The sequence below is a fragment of the Macrotis lagotis genome, chromosome X (assembly GCF_037893015.1).
Source record: "Macrotis lagotis isolate mMagLag1 chromosome X, bilby.v1.9.chrom.fasta, whole genome shotgun sequence".
NCBI lineage: Eukaryota > Metazoa > Chordata > Mammalia > Peramelemorphia > Peramelidae > Macrotis > Macrotis lagotis.
The window spans coordinates 48,093,884-48,115,777 of record NC_133666.1 but is presented as its reverse complement, the minus strand read 5'-3'; the positions used below and the strand labels follow the sequence as shown (position 1 = coordinate 48,115,777).

The following is a 21,894-nucleotide window of genomic DNA, read 5'->3' as shown; positions in this document are numbered from 1 at the left end:
CCTTTTCATTCTTAAGAGACTATAATTTCTTACTTCCCTGTATGACCTTGGGCAAGTCACTTAACCCATTGTCTTGCAAAAAAAAGTCTATAATCTCTCTCCTTCTTTCTCCAAATCTGAGTCTAGCTCTCATGAGCACCAGTGGAAAAGGTATCCCTACCTAAAGTCTTTAAGAAGATTTTCTTAGAAAAAACAAATTTTAAAATTGTTTTTATATATAATTGGGGAAAATAAAATATTTTAAAATGTTAGAAAAGAATACTTTCTTACCCTCCATATGTTTTCATACTGAAATAACTTACTGGGCAAAACATCCACATCCTATGCAGAGGAGAGATTATGAAAACAAAGATCAACGCTGGCTTTTTTTTTCCTTTTTAAGTTTTTTCAAGGCAAACGGGTGAAGTGGCTTGCCCAAGGCCACACAGCTAGGTAATTATTTTTTTTTCTTTTTAAGGTTTTTGCAAGGCAAATGGGGTTAAGTGGCTTGCCCAGTGCCACACAGCTAGGTAATTATTAAGTGTCTGAGATCCGATTTGAACCCAGGTACTCCTGACTCCAAAGCCGGTGCTTTATCCACTACGCCACCTAGCCGCCCCGAGTTATTATTTTTTTTTCTTTCACAGCTAGGTAATTATTAAGTGACTGAGACTGGATTTGAACCCAGGTACTCCTGACCTCAGGGCCAGTGCTCTATTCACTACGCCACCTAGCTGCCTCTAAACACTGGCTTTTCAAAGGCCTTTATATTTACTATGATTTACTCTTCAGAGTATACACCTTGTTGTTAAGGTTCAGTCTGAATCAACGTAGACCCAGGCTGGACCTTGGTTGGAAATGATGAAAAAAATCAGTCTTTTCTCTGCTGAAAATGAAGGTCAATGGAGTTTGTTTTGTTTTGAAAATCAAGTTGCCTCTTTCTCACCACTAAAAGAAATGCCCCTGTTAAAACTCAATTGTTCTCTCCCCCACCCCCCACCCCCAATATGATTTGTTTCTGTGCCTCTCATTTCTTCTGGATCCCAGAGAGGAGTGGGTAAAAAGTCTTCTTCTGACTTGCAAGAGGCAGAAGTTGAAAGAATGACAGCAATATGGCGTCATTCAGTAAAACAAAGCTGGGTGGGAAACTTACAAGACATTGCCCCCTAGTGGCCAGTGTAAATCCAGTGTCATTGCCCTCTTCATGAGGTTCAGCAGCCAAATCCCTCCCTCTCTCTCACACTCCTTGCTCCATCAGTCTAGAACATAGACTGGTCAGTCAGGTTGTAGCCAGCCTACTCTAATATTTCACAATGACCCTCACTGTAATTCTGGAACCCACTCCCTAAATGGCAAGGTAGTCCCTTCCCTGATGTCATAGAACAGCTGAATTCAGAGTCAAAAAACCCCAGTTCAAATCCTGTGGCTCTGCTACTTAGTGCTTGGGTGACCTTGGATAAGTCACGTAACTTCTCCAGGCCTCAGTTTTCTGGTATGGTAAATGAGGGGGTTCAACCCAGTGGCCTGTAAGATTCGTTCTTTCTCTAGATCTATAATCCCAACATTGTTAAATCACTGTTGGTGATATTTGAAAGATCATAAAAACAAGAGAGGTACTCTAGGTCTGAAGAAGAAAAACTCCCAAATTTTTTTAAAACAGCAAACAGTCTTCATGCTAATGAGCTTGACCTTGTTTCCTGGGAAAATTCTATGGTTTTTCATTAATGAGATGATTACTGAGTATCTAGGAAAGAAAGAGATAATTCTAAAGAGCCAGAGTAGCTTAATCAAGAATAGGTCATGCTAAAAGAACCTTATTTCCTTTTATGCAGGATGACAAAAATGAGTGATTCAGAGGAATGCTGTAAATAATAAGCATCAGCTAGCATTTACCTAGATTTTAGTGAGGCATTTGATAAAGTTTCTCAGAGTATTCCTGTGAAAAAGATGGTGATTTAATTTTTAAAAAATTATCTTATTTTGTAATTCTGTTATCTCTTATACTTTATTTTTCTTCCTTAAGGATATGATTTCTCTCACATCACATTCAAGTTAGATCAGTGTACAACATGGAAACAATATAAAGACTACCAGACTGCCTTCTGTGGGAGGGTGGGGGGAGGGAAGCAAGATTAGGGGGAAAATTGTAAAACTCAAAATAAATAAAATCATTCTTAAAAAAAAGAAAAAGAAAAAGATGGTGAGATACAGAGTAGGCAGGAATAGAAGCAGAAAAACTCAGCTAGGTGTTACAGTAGATAGAACACCAGCCCTGGAGTCAGGAAGACCTGAGTTCAAATCTGGCCTTGCTGTATGACCTTGCTGTATGACCTTGGACAAGTCACTTAACCCCATTGCTTGCAAAAGCAAAAAAAAAAAAGGAACTTAGAAGGAATTGAATGGCTAGACTTTGGAGCCATAAAAATTCAGTGTCATCGGGATAATAGGTCTCTACTGGCATCTCTGCTTGACCCTGTGCTGTTTATCATTATCAAGGATTTTCCTAAAGGCATTGATCTATGGTACATTCATCAAATTTTAAGGTGCCATGAAGTGGGAAGAGATAGCTAACATGCTGTATGGTAGAGTCAGAATCCAAAAGAACTTGGCAGGCTAGAGCATTGGGCTGAAGCCAGAATTCAGTAGAGCTAAATGTAAACTCTGATACTAGGGTTCAAAAACTCAGAGTCACAAAGTACAGATTAGGAATGGTTAGACAACAGCTTGTGTGAAAATGAGCTGGGGCTTTTAACAGACTACAAAGTCAACATTGCCATAGCAATCAAAAGAAGCTAATCAGAACTTGGGCTGTAGTGAAGGGCACAGGATAAGTCTTCTGCATCTGGCCTCCTTAGAGAGATTGAGAATTACCTGAAAGAACCAAGGTTGTTTAAACTGGAGAAGACTCAGAAAAAGAGGAGAGCTAACTTCAGGTAATTGAAGGGCTATCATGTGGAGAAGGGATTAGATTTGTTTTGTTTGGCCCCAAAGGAAGAACCAGGAGCAATGAATGGGTGGACATTGCAAAGAAGTCAGTTTAGGCTCAATGACTGGTGGGGGGAGGGTGTAGAGCTGTCCCAAAGTGCCAAGGGAAGGCTTTGAGTAGAACCCAAGTGATCACTTGCATTCTGTGTCATGCAAACAAATAGTATGTTACAAAGAATTCCCTTTTGATCTGGGTTACCCTAGTTGCCTTTTATCCCTAACATTCTAACATATACAGATGGTTTTTTAATCATTCACATTTTCAGAAAATGTCTACTTTGAGCTCCTAGTTTAGAAGTGCTGTGAAGGATGCAAAAATCATAAGATGACATCATTCTTGCCCTCAGGAGGCTTACAATATAATTGGGAAGGCAAAACTAACACACCAAAGGAGTCAGAGAACATAGAAGGGCTTAATATAAGGGCAATGAGGGCACAAAACAAAGAGAGATCAGTGTAGGCTGAGCTTCACTACTCAAGAAGACATCAGGAAGGAAATAGAACCTGAGTTAAGGTCTGAAGGATGAGTAGGATTGGATAAGGAAAAAGGAAGAAAACCGTTCATTCCAGGTTGGGGGACAATGTGAGAAAAACTAGGCATGGGAGTTTCACTTTATTTGGGAGGTAGTAAGGAGCCATTGTGGGTTCATAGGCAAGAGAGAAGTACAATGAGAGAAGTGAGGTGTTTTGGTCTCAAAGTGTAGGGCAAAATGGATTAGTTGGGGGAGAGGAGTAACTGGAGATAAGGTCAACGCAGAGGCTATTTCTGAAATCTAGGTGTGATGTTGTAAGAGGTTGTGGCAGAATCAATCAGCAAGTATTTATTAGGTACCTACTATATGCTAAGCACGGGGAGCACAAACCAAAAAAGAATCCCTACTCTCAAGGAACTTACTTTCTTTGGAAGGAGACAGGCCCTGGAGTCAGAAGGACCTGAATTCAAATCCAGCCTTAGACACTTAATAATTATCTAGCTGTCTGGCCTTGGGCAAGTCACTTAACCCCATTGTCTTGCAAAAAAACCTAAAAATAAATAAATGAATGGATGGATGGATGGATGGATGAATGAATGAATAAGTAAATAAACAAACAAACAAATAAATAAATAGAAAAGGGTGATCACCAGAGTCAGAGGCTATAAAGAAATTCAGGAGAATGAAGAATGAGAAAAGAGCATCAGATCTGGCAAGTAAAAGATGATAGTAAAAATAATAATAATTGGAATAGGGACTGGACCAATGAAGGTTAAGGAACACCCAATGAGGAAACTCCTACTAAAACAGGTTGATACCTTCTCTGCAACTTACAGTCTTAAAAAATTGCCTAGGCACTAAGAAGTTAAGTGACTCACCTAGGATCACTCAGCCACTATGTGTCAGAGATGGGACTCAAACCCAGGTCTTCCTGGCTTCAAGGCCAGCTCCCCCTATCCACTATGCAATACCACCTCTAATGATAATATTAGTTAACATTCATAAAACTCTTAAAAGGTTTGCAAAGCACTTGATATAAATTATTTCATTTAATCCTCATAATAACCCTGTGGGATGGATACTATTATCCCCATTGTATCCTTGAAGAAACTGAGGATGAAAATTAATTTGCCCAAAGTCACACAACTAATGAGCATGAGAAGCAGAATTTGAAACTTGTCTTCCTGATTCCAAGTCCATTCACTTTGGAGAGAGTGGTTTCAATTGAATGATGAAGTTAAAAGCCAAACTGGAAAGGGTTAAGGAGTGAGAAGAGAGGGAGCAAAGACAAGGATAGACAGCTTTTTGAGAATGGAGGAGACTTAGAAGTGTCTTAAGGCAACTGGAAAGGAAGCACCAAATAGGGAGAGACTGAAGAGAGAGGGATGATTTCGAGCACAATCTGCTGGGGAAGATATGTGACAGGTTTGGTTTAAGTCTCATCAAACACTGGAGGAAAGGACAGTAGGGGAGGGTGTCAAAGGGCTCTGAGATGAATGAGAAGGAGTTCGTGGTGAATGGCCTTCATTTTCTTCATAAAGCACGAGGCCAGGTCCTCAACCAAGAGGATAGCTAGAAGGGAAAAGGAGGTATAGAAAGCTTGAGGAGAACAAAGAAAATGTGAAACAGCTTTTGTGAGGAGTGGAATAGGAAAACAGAAATGAAAAGATTGCTTTGCTTCAATGAGGGCCCAATTGAGGAGAATGACCAAACCTAGGAGACATTTTGAAGGAAAAAACAACAGGACTTCCTTCCATATCAGTTGTTAAGAATGAAGGAGAAGTATGAATTTGAGTTTCTAGCCAGAAAAACTGGTCAAATTGTGTTTGCACTGACTAGGAATTGTACCCAGTTTAGAAAGAAAACAATTGAAATTCAGTCATGGATGCATGTGGCATTTGACATGATAGTGGCATATCCATTTGTTCAAATCTAAGTCGTTGAAAATAAGGAACTCTAGAGAAAGTGGAAAGTCAGATCTGGAGACAGTGACCATGTTATAGTCATTGAAGACATAGAAATGAAAGAGAAGATCAGGGATGGAAAAGAAATGAAAGGAAATGGAAGACAAGTTGCCAGCATGGTAGGAGAACATTAGACCTAACAACTGAACATTAGTTCTAAAAAGTGCCACAGAAATGTATGTTATTGACCATTGAAGGTGACATCCAGGAGGACCTTTGAAACATGGAACATATTATTTCAGATAGAGAGGAACCTTAGGGATCATCTAGTCCAACACACATTTTGTAGATAAGCATAATGAAGAGAATGGGAGTGATTTTCACCAGGTGACATAGCCAGTTCTGAGGAAACATTCCTGGTCTCTGTCTTTAAGTGTATATGTAAATAAGAAATCAGAGGGGCGGCTAGGTGGCGCAGTGGATAAAGCACCGGCCCTGGAGTCAGGAGGACCTGCGTTAAAATCCGGCCTCAGACACTTAATAATGACCTAGCTGTGTGGCCTTGGGCAAGCCACTTAACCCCATTTGCCTTGCAAAAACCTAAAAAAAAATAAGAAATCAGAAACACTTTATTGCCCCAACAGCTGGTGAGGGCCATAAAGGCACCATGCCCCTTGAATCAGTTGACATCAGGGAAAATATAGCTGCCTTCCTCTGAGTCCCATGGGATAAACCATCCTTGGGATCAGAAGGTAGGCTCAAGAGCTGAAAGAGACCCAAGAGATCATCTAGTCCAACCTCCTTGTTTTATAGAGAAGAAAATGGAGACCCTGAAAGAGGAAGGCACTGGCCCAAGGTCATGTATCTAGGAAATGTCAGACTCAGAAATTGAACCCCAGATCTTATAAGCCCAAATCTAGTGTTTTTTTCTGTTTTGCAAGACTTGTCTTTCATTGATGACAATGATGTTTGTCCTTCATTCTCAAAGAAGACCATGACATCAGGGAGGTGATACCATGACAAGCATGTGAATTGGATTTGAGTGTGTGTGTGTGTGTGGGGGGGGGGGGTTATGCTAAGTCACCAACCTCACTTTCTCCTCCAGAGTCATCTGGGTCCAGTGGCCAGGTAGGAATCAAGACAACTGGAGATGGCCCTGGATGCGAGGCAATCAGGGTGAAGTGACTAAAATATCACATGTGTCTTTCATTAATGACCAGATAAATCACTAACCTGCTCTGGAAAGTCTGACCTCTAGATGAGACTCCCCCAATAGTCTAAACCCTAGAAAATTCTGCCACCTCAGCTGGCAACATCAGTCTACTAATCTTTGGGAGGTCATTCCCACACCCATCTAGCCTTCTTCCCCTGAGAATCTCAAGACCCTTTGATAAGACAACACTGGCTTGCCCTCCTAGTACATCTGAGGCACTTTTTCATTGCTTTAACATGTGCACCCCTCATTTTTCTCCTCTGCAAAATGTCTGACCTCAATAACCTTGAAGGTCTTTTTCAATTCTAAAAACCATGGCCTGACTTGGGGGCATCCAGTTTCAGGAGGAAACCACATGCTGGGTGTTAAAATTGAGGAACCATTGCAGAATTCAGTGTCCGCATTTCAGATCAAATCTGCTTGTGCAAGCAAGCATAAGACGAAAAGCAAAGCCAAGCATGGGTCCCGTCAATGCGCAAGCTTGAGCTTCCTCAGCGCCAGTCACTTCATTCCACTGCAGAAATCCACTAATGCTTAAAGTGCTGTAATAACTGAAGGCCTCGACTGTGTCACGCAGAGCATAATAAGGCCCAGAGAGCTTCCAAGTCGCCAGGCTCCAGATAAATCCCATTAGCAATATGACATGGCGCCTGATGCTGACTGGCGGCCAGGAGCAGGTAGAGAAGAACAGATAATGGCAGCAAATCAAACCATGGTGCTTTCTAGCCCAGCAGGAGGCCCACCCCAGGTTGGAAAACGCTGCCTCTGGCACGTATGACCCAGCCAAGCTCAGCCAGAAAGGGGTCATCCAGCTAAGAACTTCATAGAGGTAAGGAGGCCTTCCATCCACAAGGAAGTCATCCCATAGGATTCAAACTTAGAAGGGACTATGGAGGTCATGGAGGCCAAGTCCCTTGCATTTCTATGGAAAGGAAACAGAGGTTCGGTGTGACTAGTAACTAACACAGCTGGGATGGAAAGTCAAGTATCAGGTATCACACTGCTTGATATGGAGCCGCAGCAGTGCTGTCATTCAGCTAGCTATATGACCTTGAACCAGTGACCTTGTGTTGCTGTCGCAATCCCCTCTACCCCGTTTCCTCCTCTGCTCTCAGTTTCTGATCAGTGACCCTCTACATTTAATGTGTTCCACTGAGAGGGAGATACCTGCATCTCCTAGATGAGAGGGGTTTGGGAAGAGAATGAGTCTTGGAGCCTTGCTGTCCCTAGCCTCTTGGACCACACAGGGCTATGGCAAAGGTTTGTAAATCTGCTGCTTCAGGAAGAAAAACAAGCTAAGGATGGACCATGCCACTCTACCAGATTTGTCTGAAGGCGAGCCATCCTAGTTCCCCAAATTGGGTTTGCTTGAGATCAGAATGAGGCCTATGTGTGTGACTGTGTGTGTCTGGGAGAGCTAGGGGAGAGAATAGATTGGGGTCAGCGAGTGCAAGGAGGCAGATCACTGGGAATTCCTCCCACCACTGGTGATGGAGGAGCAGACCAGCTTCTGCGATGACCTTTGACCGATAACTCTTGAGTCTGAGATGGGGAAAGTCCATTCTCAAGTCTCTGACCTCAGACCGCTGTGGAGCAATCCAGGTACCCCCTGCTATGTGCTTCTGCTGGGGGGAAGGCAGGCATCCCCTACCTCCCTTCACAACGGGCATAGACCCAGTCTGCTCCAGCTGGCTCTTTCTTCTGGATAGGGAAAAAACAGCAAGGACAAAGGTTAAATAGGTTTGGCGTGTCTGCCAATGCCTCTGTCAGGAGCCCATCCTCCTTAGAGGCCTGGCTAACCAGAAGGCTTCAGTCCCTGAACCTCAATCATAAGTTGCCCTTAGTCCTCGCAATAGGGAATGCCCACACTCTGGCGGGGGCAGGAGAATTAAGCTCATCTATCCACTCTACTGGGGGCAAGCTACTCTGCATGGTCAGTCAGTCAGTCGGTCAGGAAGCATCTAGGAAGTGGCTCTATGTGATCGGCTCAGTCAGACAAGTCAGTATACAAATAAAGACAAAAGACAGTCTCTGCCCTTGAGGAACTCACAATCTATAAGAAGGGAGGGAAGGAGGGAAGGAAGGAGGAAAAGAAGGAAGGAGGGAGAGAGGAAAGGAGGAAAGGAAGGAGTTAAAGAAAGGAAGGAATAAAAGAAGGAGGAAAAGAAGGAGTAATAGAAAGAGGGAGGTGAGGAAAGAGGGAAGAAAAGAAGCCCTTATTAAATACCTGGTCTATGGCACATCCTACTCTAGATGCTTTCCAAATATTAAGCCAGTCAGTCTTCGCCAAACCCCGTGAGGTGGACACCATGCTTCTATGTGGAGGAAGAGCCGGGCCCTCCTGTGCCCACCCTATGGAGGCTGGCTAGGCTCCCACAGCCATATTTTATAGGACAAGAATCCCACTCACTCGTTTCTACTGTACAAGGGGGAGAGCTGTGAGCACCCATGTCCATGTTCAATGATTGTTCTGGAGCAATTCCATTTGCATTTGCTTTGTTTCTTTCATAACCATCTCATTCTAACAACATGGCCTGTTTAGGACCAAGCCACTCCATGACTTTGTGCATCTCACCTGTTTCCTTTTTCCACATTTTAGATTTCTTGGAAAGCTCCTCATCGCTTACCATTGAAATGGAGACATAGCACTTCCCCCATCTCCTGCTTCTGTCCACTAGGTCAGTACTCGGGGAGAGTGCTAAAGGAGGACGAAATCTTCAGCCCAGTGAACCAGGGATTCAAGCCATTTCTCTTATGTCATTTGCGCGATCATTCTACAGGTCATTTCCATGAAGGGGATGCTTCGAAGGATGCCCACAGCCCCTCCACTCATCTCACATTCCTCATCCTCAATCGGTTCCAAATCATATGACAAACAGTATGTGGGCTTAGAGGAAGCAGACAGAGAGCTCCATAGCGACATCATCAAGCTGAGATTTTCATAGCAAAGTTTAGTTAATAAAAAGGATTCATTTTTGTGGTAGTTTGTGTTTTCCTAGAATAGTCCTGCTATAAGAACAGTTATTACATCCATTTTACAGACGGGACAATGGAGACTTAGGTGATTTGCCTAGTGTCTCACAGCTAGTAGGTGTTAGGGCTGCATTCCTGACTTCATTACAAATGCGTGAGGCAGCCTTGGAAGGTAGCCTGCTCTTACCCGTCCCCTGGTCTGGAAGACTACAAGAGATCACGAAATAGCAGCTTACTCAACTAGAGGCAGCAAGGGACAAGAGAAAGAGCATTGACTTGGAAGGCAGAGGCCCTGGGTTCAAAAGGCACTTCTTACTTGACCTTTCTGGGCCTCAGTTTCCTCCTCTGATATATGACGGGACAGGATCATATGACCTTTGGGGGTCTCTGGCCACCTTTGAGCCTGGATCCAGTTCAGGGTATTGATTTTCCCACTGTACGTTTCCAACCTCCTCCTAGGACGGCAGCGAGAGCCACTGTGTGAAATGAGAGAGGTTCAATAGAGGGCATTTTCTCCTGACTCCATGATGTCAATTAATCCCATACTTCCACCCACTCCCAGTCAAAGAAGGCCCTCCCCGCATCCCCTGAGCAAATGCTGCCAATGTGTTAACTCACTGCAGGCCAGGGGTTCTCAGTGGAAGGGATTTTCTTAGGGAAGAAGTCAACGGCTTTCTTCTCACAAGACTCCCAAGTCAATAAACCCTGTCTGAGCCAGCAGGGAAAGATGTCATGCTAGGAACAGGTCTGCCACGGAGCTCAGAGTGGCAGCTGTCTGACAGATGCTCAGAGCAGAATGGAGAAACTGCAAGGAACTGGAGAACCAGAGACTGCCAGAGTAGAAAGGAACCAGGAAAACCAGAGAACATCAGAGTAGGGAGGGACCAGGAGAACCAGAGAACATCAGAGTAGGAAGGGACCAGGGAGCAGCTAGGTGGCACAGTGGATAGAGCACCGGCCCTGGAGTCAGGAGGACCTGAGTTCAAAACCGGCCTCAGACACTTAATAATGACCTGGCTGTGTGGCCTCGGGCAAGCCACTTCACTGCATTGCCTTGCAAAAAGCTAAAAAAAAAAAAAAAAAGAATTGAGAGCATCAGAAATGAGAGGAGCCTTAGAAGAGAGATTGTCCCAGCTGGCAGGAACTTTAATCATAGGCTGCCAGAGAATGTTGGCGCTAGTGAGGACCATAGAACAGGGGATGTAGAGCTTCAAGGGACCCATGTACATAAGATTGTCGGAGCTAGAAGAGGCTTTAGAACCCAGACTGTCCCATGTGGTGGGGAGCTTAAGAACACGGACTGTCAGAGCTGAAAGGGAGCTTGGAACAGAAAATGTCTGAACTTGGAAGGGCCTTAGACCAGACAATGTCCAGGTCAGTACTAGAATGTTAGGGCTTGGACAGGCTTTAGAAAAGATCGAATCAGACTGGAGAGAATTTATCATCGAATTTATAAGGTCAGAGCCTTAGTCCTGAAAATGTCCCAGCTAGAAGGAACCTTAGGTCATGGAGGGACTGAAAGAGTTGAAAAGGACCTTAGATAAAGATTATCAGAGCTAGGATCTGGGCAGAAGGGAAAGGAAGTACTTTAGGAAATAAATGGCAGCTTTTATGAATATCATTATGCTAAAGGTCCTTACATTCTTGGGGGCCTACAACCTACTTCTGAATAAATACAGGATCCATACACAATAAATACACAGTGATTTGGTACATTAAAAGGTAGGTCCTTACAACTAGGCTCAAGAGAGGCATCTTCAGTATGTGGGCCTTGGTTGAGCTTCTACACCAGCCAAGGGTTCAAGGACACAAAAATGAAAAAGGAAAGTTGACCAGTCATAAAAGACAGCCTGGAGACAGGAAATGGAACTTCATAATTGCTTAGCCACTTCCTTTCTCTGACACAGCGGAAGTGCCTTAGGACAGGAATTGTCAGAGCTGAGTTTAGAAGAGAAGAATAGCACATCATTATATAGACCTTGGAAAAACCAAAGTCAAAGCTGGGAAGGAATTTTAGAAGAGAGAAGGTCAAAACTAGGAGGGACCTTAGATGTGGTAGCTGGGACCACTTTGAAACAGTGGTCACAGCAAAGAGGGCCTTGGAATCTAGACAGTTAATGCTGAGAGGGACCTGAACAAAGAACAACAGAGCTGAAAAGTCTGTTTGGACAAGGGATCTGTGATTGGGGATGGGGTGGGGGAGAGCACCCTAGAGCAGAAGCCATCAGAACAGGGCAACGCCTTCAAAATGAGAAAGGCTAAGCTAGAAGGTAGACAAGGAGAAATCAGAGCTGGGATGGACCTTCAAACAAAGAATGTCAGAGCTGAAAGTGAACTTAGATCACAGGAGAGGTCCCATGGTCTTTCTGCACTCAGGGGACCTTAGAACAGAGAATGTCAGCACTTAAAGGGACCTCAGATCACAGAATGAGACATGGAAGAGGACTTAGAACAGATCACATCTTGGCGAGGGAATCTTAGGTCATGGACTGACAGGGCTGAGAGCTAGTTTAGAACAGAGAATATCACATATGTAAGGCAGGGAATAATAGACCTTGAAGGGACCCTTGTTCAGTTGTACCCAACTCTTTGTGACCCCATTTGGAGTTTTCTTGGCAAAGACACTGGAGTGATTTGCCATTTCCTTCTCCAACTCATTTTTACAGAGGAGGAAAGTGAGGGGAAACAAGGTGAAGTGACTTGCCTAAGGGTACACAGAGATTGTCTGAGGTCCCATTTGGTCTCAGGTCTTCCTGACTCCAGGCCCAGCCCTTTACCACTTAACGGTCCTTGAAAGGAGCCTTAGTAGGGAATATATCAAAGCTGGAAAGGGACTTCTATTAGATCAAAAAATGTTGCATCTGGGAGGGACTTAGAACAGAGAATGGCAGAGCTGGCCACTCTAGGCTGGCCTTAGAACACAGAATACCAGGCCTGGTGAGTCCCTTACAACAGGAAACACAGCAACCCCAAGCGGCATTAGAAAGAGAAAATCAGAACTAGAAAGGATGATCATTGACCATGGACTTCTAAAGGCTGACAGGGGCCTTAGAAGGGAGAATGCCAGAGCTGAGTGGAACCTTAGTGGAAATCAAAACTGAGAGGGAGCTTAGAAGAGAGTGTCACTTTTGGGAGTTACTTTAGAACAGGGGATGTCAGGGCTTGAAGGGATCTTAGATCAGATAATGTCACATCTGTGAGTGACTCTAGAACAGAGAATATTCTAGGGGGCTCCCTATAACAGATAATGAAGGAGGAAGGAGAAGAGCAGAGTTGGGAGGAACCTTCAAACAGAAAAAATGTCACAGATAAAGACTGTGGAGCATGAATCATCAGAGCTGGGAGGGACCCTACCTCAGATAATGTTGAGGCTGAGGTATGTCTCAGAGCATGCTGATGTAGGGATGGGGCCCTAAGGAAGAGAAAAACTGAGCTAAGAGTAACCTCAGAACAGAGTTTGTTAGACCTAGGAGGGAATATAAAGCAGGGAAGGTTCAAAGTGGTAGCAACCTTTGAACAGTGTCAGGCCTGGGAAGGGCCTAGAACATGCAATGGCAGCTCTCCGAGTGACTTCTGAGCAGGGAGAAGAAATCACAGCATATAGAATGTCACAGCTCAAAGAGATCTTAAAACATCTCCTGGCAATTTGGATGGACTTTAAAATAGTGAAGATAGGGATTGGAGATGCCCTATGCCAGAGAATGAGGCAGCAAGGTGACTCAGTGGATTGAGCACCAGACCTAAAGTCAGAGAAAGTGTGTGACCTTGGACAAGTCACAACTTCTGTTTGCCTTCATCCACTAGAGAAGGAAATGGAAAACCCTGGTTTCCAAGAAAATCTCCCCAAAAAGTAATGGCAGGCTGTGGTCCATGGAATCAGAGTCAGATATAGCCAAACGACAATACCAGAGAAAATAGGAGTCAGGAAAGGCTCAGAGAAAATCAAAGCTACGTGGAACTTTACAATAGAGAAGGTCACACATCTAGAAGGGATCTTCCATAGAGACCAGAGAGGTGGGCAGAGATCACAAACCTTGGAAGGCTCTTAGAACATGGACTCTCAGAGAACGGAGGGACCTCGATGGGTGACGTCAGAGCTGAAACAGATCCTTGAACACAGTATCTATCCCATCTGTTTACAAATCACTTTTGTTTTTTAAAAGATTTTATCTATTTTGAGTTTTACAATTTTTCCCTAATCTTACTTCCCTACCCCTACCCCCCACAGAAGGCAATTGCCCGTCTTTACATTGTTTCCATGGTATACACTGATCCAAATTGGGTGTGATGAGAGAGAAATCATATCCTTAAGAAGGAAACAAAGTATAAGAGATAGCAAGATCAGACAATAAGATATCAGGTTTTTTTTCCTAAATTAAAGCTAACAGTCCTTGGTCTTTGTTCAAACTCCACGGCTCTTTCTCTGGATACAGATGGTATTCTCCATCGCAGATAGCCCCAAATTGTCCCTGGTTGTTGCACCTATGGAATGAGCGAGACCTTCAAGGTTGATCACCACCCCATGTTGCTGTTAGGGTGTACAGTGTTCTTCTGGTTCTGCTCATCTCCCTCAGCATCAGTTCATGCAAATCCTTCCAGGCTTCCCTGAATTCCCATCCCTCCTGGTTTCTAATGGAACAGTAGGGTTCCATGACATACATGTACCACAGTTTGCTAAGCCATTCCCCAATTGAAGGACATTTACTTCATTTCCAATTCTTTGCCACCACAAACAGGGATTGCTTTGATCTCCTCATCTATAAATTGCCTTTGCATATCCTTTGACCATTTGTCAATTGGGGAATGGCTTGTTTTTTTAAAAATTTGACTCAGTTCTCTGTATATTTTAGAGATGAGTCCTTTGTCAGAATCATTATTTGTAAAGATTGTTTCCCAGTTTACTACATTTCTTTTGATCTTGGTCACAGTGGTATAAATTGCTTTTCTTATAAACCCCATTTAACGATGAGGAAATTGAGGCTCATTGAAGTAGTTCGATTTTCTCATAATTTGTGTCAGAGACAAGATCTGACCCACTCCAGGTTTGCTCACCCAAGTATATCTTGTTTTTGTCCTCAGGCCCCCATCACCTCTCCTTCCTTTGAGACTGGCAGTTCGAGATCTGGAGCCGCCCAGTGTTCGAACCAACACCATGGTGGAGTATGATTGGATCCAACCCCCTCACAATCTGGAAATAGCCCATCCCATACTTGACGTGCCGATCTTTTGGGGCTTTCCAAGTCCTTTTTCATGTAGTGACTCAACTAGGCAGGTTGATGGCCAGCTATCCAGGCCCATCGGCCCTCACCTCTTCCCCTTTTATTCCCATTCCCCTGCCCCCCATCAGTGAGGGCCTTAACTCCACACTGGGCTTCTTTCCATTTGCTCCTCAGAGCCCCCCCCCCCCAACCTGGGAAGCCCAGGAAGCCCCCGCATTGTGGTGTGTGAGGGGCATCTAAGTATGTCTACTGCATGCGCCTCTGTGTGTGTGTGTATGTGTGCACATATGCAAAAGTCCATGTATGGGTGCGGGCTGTGTATAGAAACTGGCATTAGGGGAAATGGCTGATCACAGGCAGAACCAAGCTTCCCCAGCCCCACCCCAGATTGGCTGAGCTCCAGAGAGCAATCCTCAGACCTGGAACCGGGCAGGACCTTCCAATTTCTGAGAGACCTTCACATGCTTAAAAGGCCTAAGGAACTAAAGCACTCTGGGAAACCTCGCCAACCCCAGGACCTCAGTGTGAGTCGGGCCCACGAGAGGCAGTATTCTGGCCAATCTGCAGCTGCTTTCCCATCACAGGTCCAAGAGATAGGCCAACACTATGTCCCAGCTACAAAGGACCAGGGACATCATCCTATCCACACATACATTAACCCCCTCCCATCAAAGCAGAAGAAACTGAGGCCTACCCAAATCACATGACTGATGCAACATTTGAACCCAGGGCCTTGGACTCCCAGGCCATTGTGCTTTCCTTTCCACCCTATTGGTCCAGGAGCTAATAGATTAGCTCAGAGCAGATTTAGGGTTAGATGCTCAATCCTCCCTCCCTCCCTTCCCCACAACACGTTTCCCACCTCCCTAGCACATTTCCCTCCCCCCCCCAACCCATTTCCCTGCACACATACACACATGTGCACACCCCATGCTCTTAGACTTTACAAACAGGTTTAATGAAGCCCGAGAAATGATTGGTCTGAACTGTGGGCCATTGGCTTTGAGGATGATTTTTCAATCTCAACCCAGTTCTTTTCCTAAGGAACAAATTTCAGAGCTACCATTAGCCCTAAAGCTCCCAGCACATAAATACTTATGTTTACTCACCAGGGGTTAGCATATAAACATTGATAAGCTGAGCAGTAATATGCCAGTCCTTTCTTTGACCTTTTCAAAGCTTCACTGGGAGCTTGGCCATTAGGATGGCTCAGTGGTTTCCATTCATTACCCTCTTTCCTTCTAATCAGCCTCTCTTTAGTCCTGGTGCTGTGTGTGGATGCTAAAGCTGTTTACCCTCTCCTAATACCTTGGAGTACTGATGCATTCAACTTCCCTGGCAAGCCTCCGGTCCCCAGCTGCTGAGAGGACAGCAAAGAGTGGGCCAAGGCCTCCCGGCCCAGACTTTGAGGCATGCATGGCTGTGGGATGGAGCTCCTGGAGCTGGGTTTTCCTCAAAACTTCCAGTTGTTGGGCCAGTCCCACCGGCGAGAGCCAGTGGTCTCTGGCCCACCCAGAGCCCTCTGACCAAGGCAGCTTCAGGAGCGAAGCTGAACCGTTATGGCGGTGGTTCCCTCTGACTACCATCAGATGTTATATTCTTGGTCCTTCTAAAAGCCTGGAGCCAAGTGACAGCCTAGAAGACTGTGTACTCACAGCTTTGGTATGTCACCCTCCGGGGAGAATGAGAAAACCTCACTCTCTCCTACCTGGGCAGATTCTCCCCTCCCCTCTCCTAAACTGGAAGCCTAGGAGGAAAGGTGGTTGAAGATCCACTGGTCCAGCCTTCCTCTCCTCAAAGGTGGGCAACCAGAGGCCCCAAGTTGGAGATGGTCATGCAGGGAGGCAGCTGAGCCTGGCTCTTTCAATTCCCAGTCCAGTGCCCACTCCACCTTACCATGCTGCCTTTTCTGCCAGTGGTTCTGATGAATCATCTCCTCTCACAATCCCAGGCTAGGTGGTATCTGCCATGCCCTCCCAGAAATCAAGTCACAAAGGCAGTGCCAAGTGATCCTAAGAGAGCAACAACACAGCTAGCCCCTCACAAGAGGCCAAATAAGGCACCTTGGTTCCACTGGCATCCAATCTGGTCCTAACCTTGGCTTTCTAGAGGTCACCTTAAGAGTGGACCACCACATCAAGCTTAGAGGCTCTCCCAAGAAAGAGATAGTCCGTTTGCTTAGAATCCAAAACTGAACAGACTTTAGTTTAGAGCTGGAAGGAAGCTTAGCATAGCGATCATTTGATTCAGCCCTTCTTGACCTGGGGTCCACAAGCTTGTTTTGTGAACATTTTGGTGATTGCCTTTCAGTTCGGTTAGTTTCCTTTGTGATCCTACATATTTTATTTTATGCATCTAAGATGATGGTTTTGAGAAGGGCTTCACCAGATTCTCAGAGGGACCTGTGACACCGCCAAGGTGAAGAACGCCTAGCCTAGTCCAAGCCCACTGGAACAGGCCTGTCTTTCTTAAGGACTTCCTGCCACTCGGTGCTCCAACCATCAACCCTCATCTCCCCCATCTCTGAAACCTAGCCTAAAGCTGAAAGGTGCTAGTCCTCTCTTCTGTCCACTCCTCAGTCAGTCCAATACAGGACGAGAACGAGAAGTTAGACCACCCCAGTATTACTAAATATCCTGTGATCGCGTGAGCCCTTAATGCCTTTCTCCTTTATGGGGCAACAAGACAGGGATGCCTTTCTCTAATTTTTGAGCTAGAGAAAGGATGGCTCAGAGAAGTTAGGAGTTGTCCAGTTAGGCGAGGCTGGCTCATTCGGGAGCATTATGAGAACAGATACATTAAGGGACTCCATGCCTTCTTTCGACGAAGGGCCCCCAACATTCTCTACAGGTGACAATCACCCCCTCTGTGCATTCCTCAACCTCGACTTCTGAGGGCAGCTACTAGTGGAAAGCGTCGGAGGCTTTGGAATCAAAAGTCCCAGGTCCATGGCTCAGTTCTACCATTTCCTGGCTTCGTGACTGGACACTGAGTCTCACTTCCCTCGTTTGTAAATCTGAACTCAGAGGTCGCTTTCAGTGCTAGATCCTAGGATCTCTTGTGATGTCACATCGATGTCGTTTGGTCACGAATCCTCTGCCAAGCCTCCCAAATGAGATGATTGGAATCCTCCACGAGACTGTTTTCTTTGAAAGGTCATGATCCATATCACCAGTGGGAAAGAGAAAATAGCATTAGAGTGTGAAGAGCCATTAGAAATCATTGGGCCCAATCGTGACAGTTAACAAATGAGGAAACTGGCCCAGAGAATGTCAGATGTCACTTGCCTGACATCCCACAGCTAGGAAGTGGCAGCACTGGGATTTGAACCCAGGCCTTCTGCCCCCAAATCCAGGGCTCTTTCCACTATGTCTCAGTTGGCTTTGTAGGCACAGTCCATTTGCATTTCTTTCAACACAGCCAAAATGTACAGCATTAAATAGTAGCCTTTTGCATGCAAATGAAGTGTAACATACCAAGGAATAGGCCCCTCCAAAAAGCACATAACCAATAACCGTTCACTTCCCAGAGAGGGTTGAGGTTGACTTGAGGACCGTACTCCAATTCAGTTCGTGTGCTCCGTGTCTCCGAGTTATGGCACCATCCCTGAAGGCATTAAAGAGAAATGATTAATGTAATGACCAAGAAATGGGCTTTCTATAGCAGATATGGGGCAAGAGGAGATAGTACGGTGGAAATGCCTGCAGGAAATAATGTCCTGCTAGTTCACCAAGCTAAGGGCCCCAGGGCCAGGGCAGGAGGCTCCTGTTCCTTCTCTAACTTGTTCAGTGGACTAGAGAGAACTGCTCCTCTGAGCAAGAAACGCAAGTCACCATTCACTCAGCAATTAAGGTCAGAGTGCCAATTTGCTTCTGATACTCCCGTCCCCCAATGTCTTGGTTTCATCTGTGCCAATGTGACTGTATTGTGGTGCTCTGCCTCTTGCTACCAAGTATTTATTACAAAAGGCTGGCAAACTGTACTTTCCCATGTTAATCTATTAAAAGTACATGCATGGGGTTGTCATTTCTTATAGCCGATACTATGGTCTGTCATTAAAAAGTTTGTCCACTTTCTATCACTTTGCACGAATCCCATTAGATTGAATGGAACACGACGTGGGGTTCATGTGCTCCCAGGTATCTGTCATGCCAATTCCACTTACAGAATCCTAGAAGGGACCTTCGAGTTCACCAACACCAATCCCCTTGTTTTACAGGGAGGAAAACTGAGACCCAGAGTGGAAGTAGTGAGAGGCTGCTAGGCAGCACAGTGGATAGAATGGTGGACTTAGGAGTCTAGAAGTCCAGAGTTTGAAAATCTGCCTCAGTTGACTCCTCTGTGATAGTAATGGCACCTTTCTCCCAAGGTTGTTGTGAAAATCAAATGACAATAAGCGTATAGTACTTTGCAAACCTTAAAGGTCCCGAGAAATGCTAGTTAGTGATTAATATTATCCCCATCGTCCAACTAGCTAAGTCTCTGTGGCTCATCTCTAAAACCCCAAAGTTCTACTGGTTTCTCTTCCCACTTTCAGAATGAAGAAACCTTAGAACTGGCTTCAATTTGGGCCCTTATCTAAATAGAGGCTTTTTAGAAGTCTAGGACAGGCAAGGGTAAATGGAAATATTCATTTCTACCCATCTGGACAGAGGTGTTGTGTACTGGGAATCTGTAGGCTGACACACAGGTGAGGGGTAGAGAGGTGATCACAAAGCCTGGGTGCAAATCCCAGACTAATGCATACTAAGCGGCACTTGGCCTCTCAGTGGGATTGACTTGGGAGGGGGGGCTTCCTCCTCTGAGGCTTCCCGATACCAGTACCCGGCCTCTCTCCCTCTGGACCCACATGACTAAGAAAACAGTATATGCTTCTATTCTTCCAGTTACCGAAATATTTTTTTTAAAAAACCATGTGAATTGGTTTCTCCCCACTACCCCTCCCCCCTCCCCGTCCAACAAGCAGGTGCCAGATTTAAAATCTAATTCTAATCTGGAACACCATTAAAAAATAAGTGATTTCTTTTCTCCTTGACTCATGAAGAGCGGGCAGCCCTGAGGAATCTAAAGGTTTTTCAATAAACCATTTTTAAGAACATGGATTTAAGGGGGAGGATCCTTCACCCTCAAGACACTTTAAGGACTTAACCAATTTGGCCCATTGGCATAGACTCACATGCCCAGCTGCAGAAAATTCTGGCAAAGTCTAAAAGAAGTCCCACTGTGGCAAATGGGAATTGGAATGAAAGTACAGAACAATCTAAGGATTTGCCCAAGAACAGCCAACGCTGTTGGAAATGATGGCAATTGAGAGATATCAGTACATTGGTCAAAAATAAAGTTATTCTCTGGAGGGGTGGGATGGCTTAAAGACCCAAGGGTCATTAAGGAGAACTAGAGGCTAGGCGGAGTTGCTAAAAACTCCCATTTAAGCCATTAGCTTGCAATTTCCCACCCCACACTCAAAAACTTTTCACCTGCCGTGCTCTCAATCTATAAACACTGAAGTTTTAAGGAAGAAAACCACAAATTCAGCCTCTAGAATTCTATTAACTAGGTGAACCAGAGAGGTGACTTCAGATCTCTGCTTCTGGGCCTGGTTATTTCCAAAAGCCTGGACTATGTGCCATTGCTAACCAACCCAAGTTGTTCAAGTACTGTCCTTTCTCCTGGACTCGGAGCTTTCTACTTTCTATTTGCCCAAAGTATTTGGGGGAAGTTAACTTACACGAAAATAATTGGACTTAGCCTAAACCTTGCATTTTTAGAAGACTCTCAAGAGGTGCTGAGAGTTAGATCATGTTTGAAGATTCGCAAAATGCCTTGCAAATATTATCTCATTTAATCCTCAACCTTGGAAGAGATAGGTGCTATTATTATGCCCCATTTTATAGATGAAGAAACCGAGGCAGAGGATAAATGTCTTCCCTGGCTCACGCAATTAGTAACTGTCTGGGGCTGAATATGAACTTAGGTCTTCCTATCCCTGGGTGTAGCACTCTGCATGATGGTGCCACCATCGGCCGGACTGAAGATGGATCCTGGGTATTCTTTCTGGTGCCAGCTAACACAGCTCTCACTATACTAAACTTTCTGCATTACTAATAATCACTGCCATCAGCTATGCCATCTCTGTAGTCAATAGCAGCATGGCAAAACTGGAGAAATGAGGAGGACATTACCTCTCTTAAGGTGTCTTCACTGTGTCCCAGCGTCATCCGATCAGATGCTTATCTGCCCTTGCTCTGTTTCCCGTTTATTATAGGTAGAGCATGTTATCTCAGTTACTCTTTTCAGAACATCCTGTTTACCATTTGGTCATTGACATGGACAAGTATTGGCGTGGACCCCACTCAGGATAAGTAGACTTTGGAGTGTTGTGTACTCCGCGGGTACCCCCACGATCTGCCAGACTGGGGGAACCGAGCACTTCTCCTGGAAGTAAAGCAGCCAAAATGACAGCTATTGAAGTGTTTAGTTCATGTTAGTGATATTTTAGTGCTATTGACACTGGTTTTTAAATATTAAAAACAATGGATTCTCGTGAAAAGTTTTTTCTGCATAAAGCATTACGTTCATCGTCTTCTTGTCAAGCCCTCACCGTTTATTGGTTATTGGATGCTATGTGCGTACGGTTCTACTAGTACCATTACTAAGTTTGTAAGTTCCTGTACTGTATGTATACTATTTCGGTGTCATTTTCTATTGTGTTTGCATTTGTTTCTTCTGTAGGAAACATACAGAGTTTATAGACTCACAGGCAGTTCACTGCATTAAAAAGAATCACATTTTGACTAAATTGCTCAGTTTTTTGAGTTCAGAGTTTCATGGGATCTCAGGGCCACTTGGGGAGCCCTGTGTAAAATGAGCGGGAGGGAGGATAAACAAGATGATGGCCCCTGGGTGGTGGAAAATCTTTGTCAAGCCCCTAAACCATGTCCAAAGTTCCCCAGGCAGAAGGGGCTGGAGGCTCCGTTCAGACCCGGGTTCTCTGACTTTTGAGCTAATACCCTCTTCCTCTGTCAGTTCTCCCAAGCCTGAAGAGTCCAGTAGATCATAACATTTGGTGAAAAAGACTAGTAAAGCAGCCAGGGTGGAGGGGCAGAGGAAGACCCTGGGGAGCAGTTCTCACTGCTTCCCTGGGATAC

At 44.8% G+C, this 21,894-nt stretch overlaps 1 protein-coding gene across 4 annotated transcripts in view; it reads left to right on the top strand.

Moving 5' to 3' along the window:
- ZDHHC15 (zDHHC palmitoyltransferase 15) overlaps window positions 1-21,604 on the top strand; it is an 80,152-nt gene extending 58,548 nt beyond the window's left edge. The window contains exons 11-12 of one of the 4 annotated variants that reach the window (XM_074207085.1): window positions 9,154-9,232; window positions 14,607-21,603. In XM_074207085.1, the coding sequence (XP_074063186.1) occupies window positions 9,154-9,200 (47 nt within the window). In that variant the 3' untranslated portion in view covers window positions 9,201-9,232; window positions 14,607-21,603. The other 3 variants (XM_074207086.1, XM_074207087.1, XM_074207084.1) reach the window with 3 other exon arrangements.
- The last annotated feature ends 290 nt before the right edge of the window (window positions 21,605-21,894 follow it).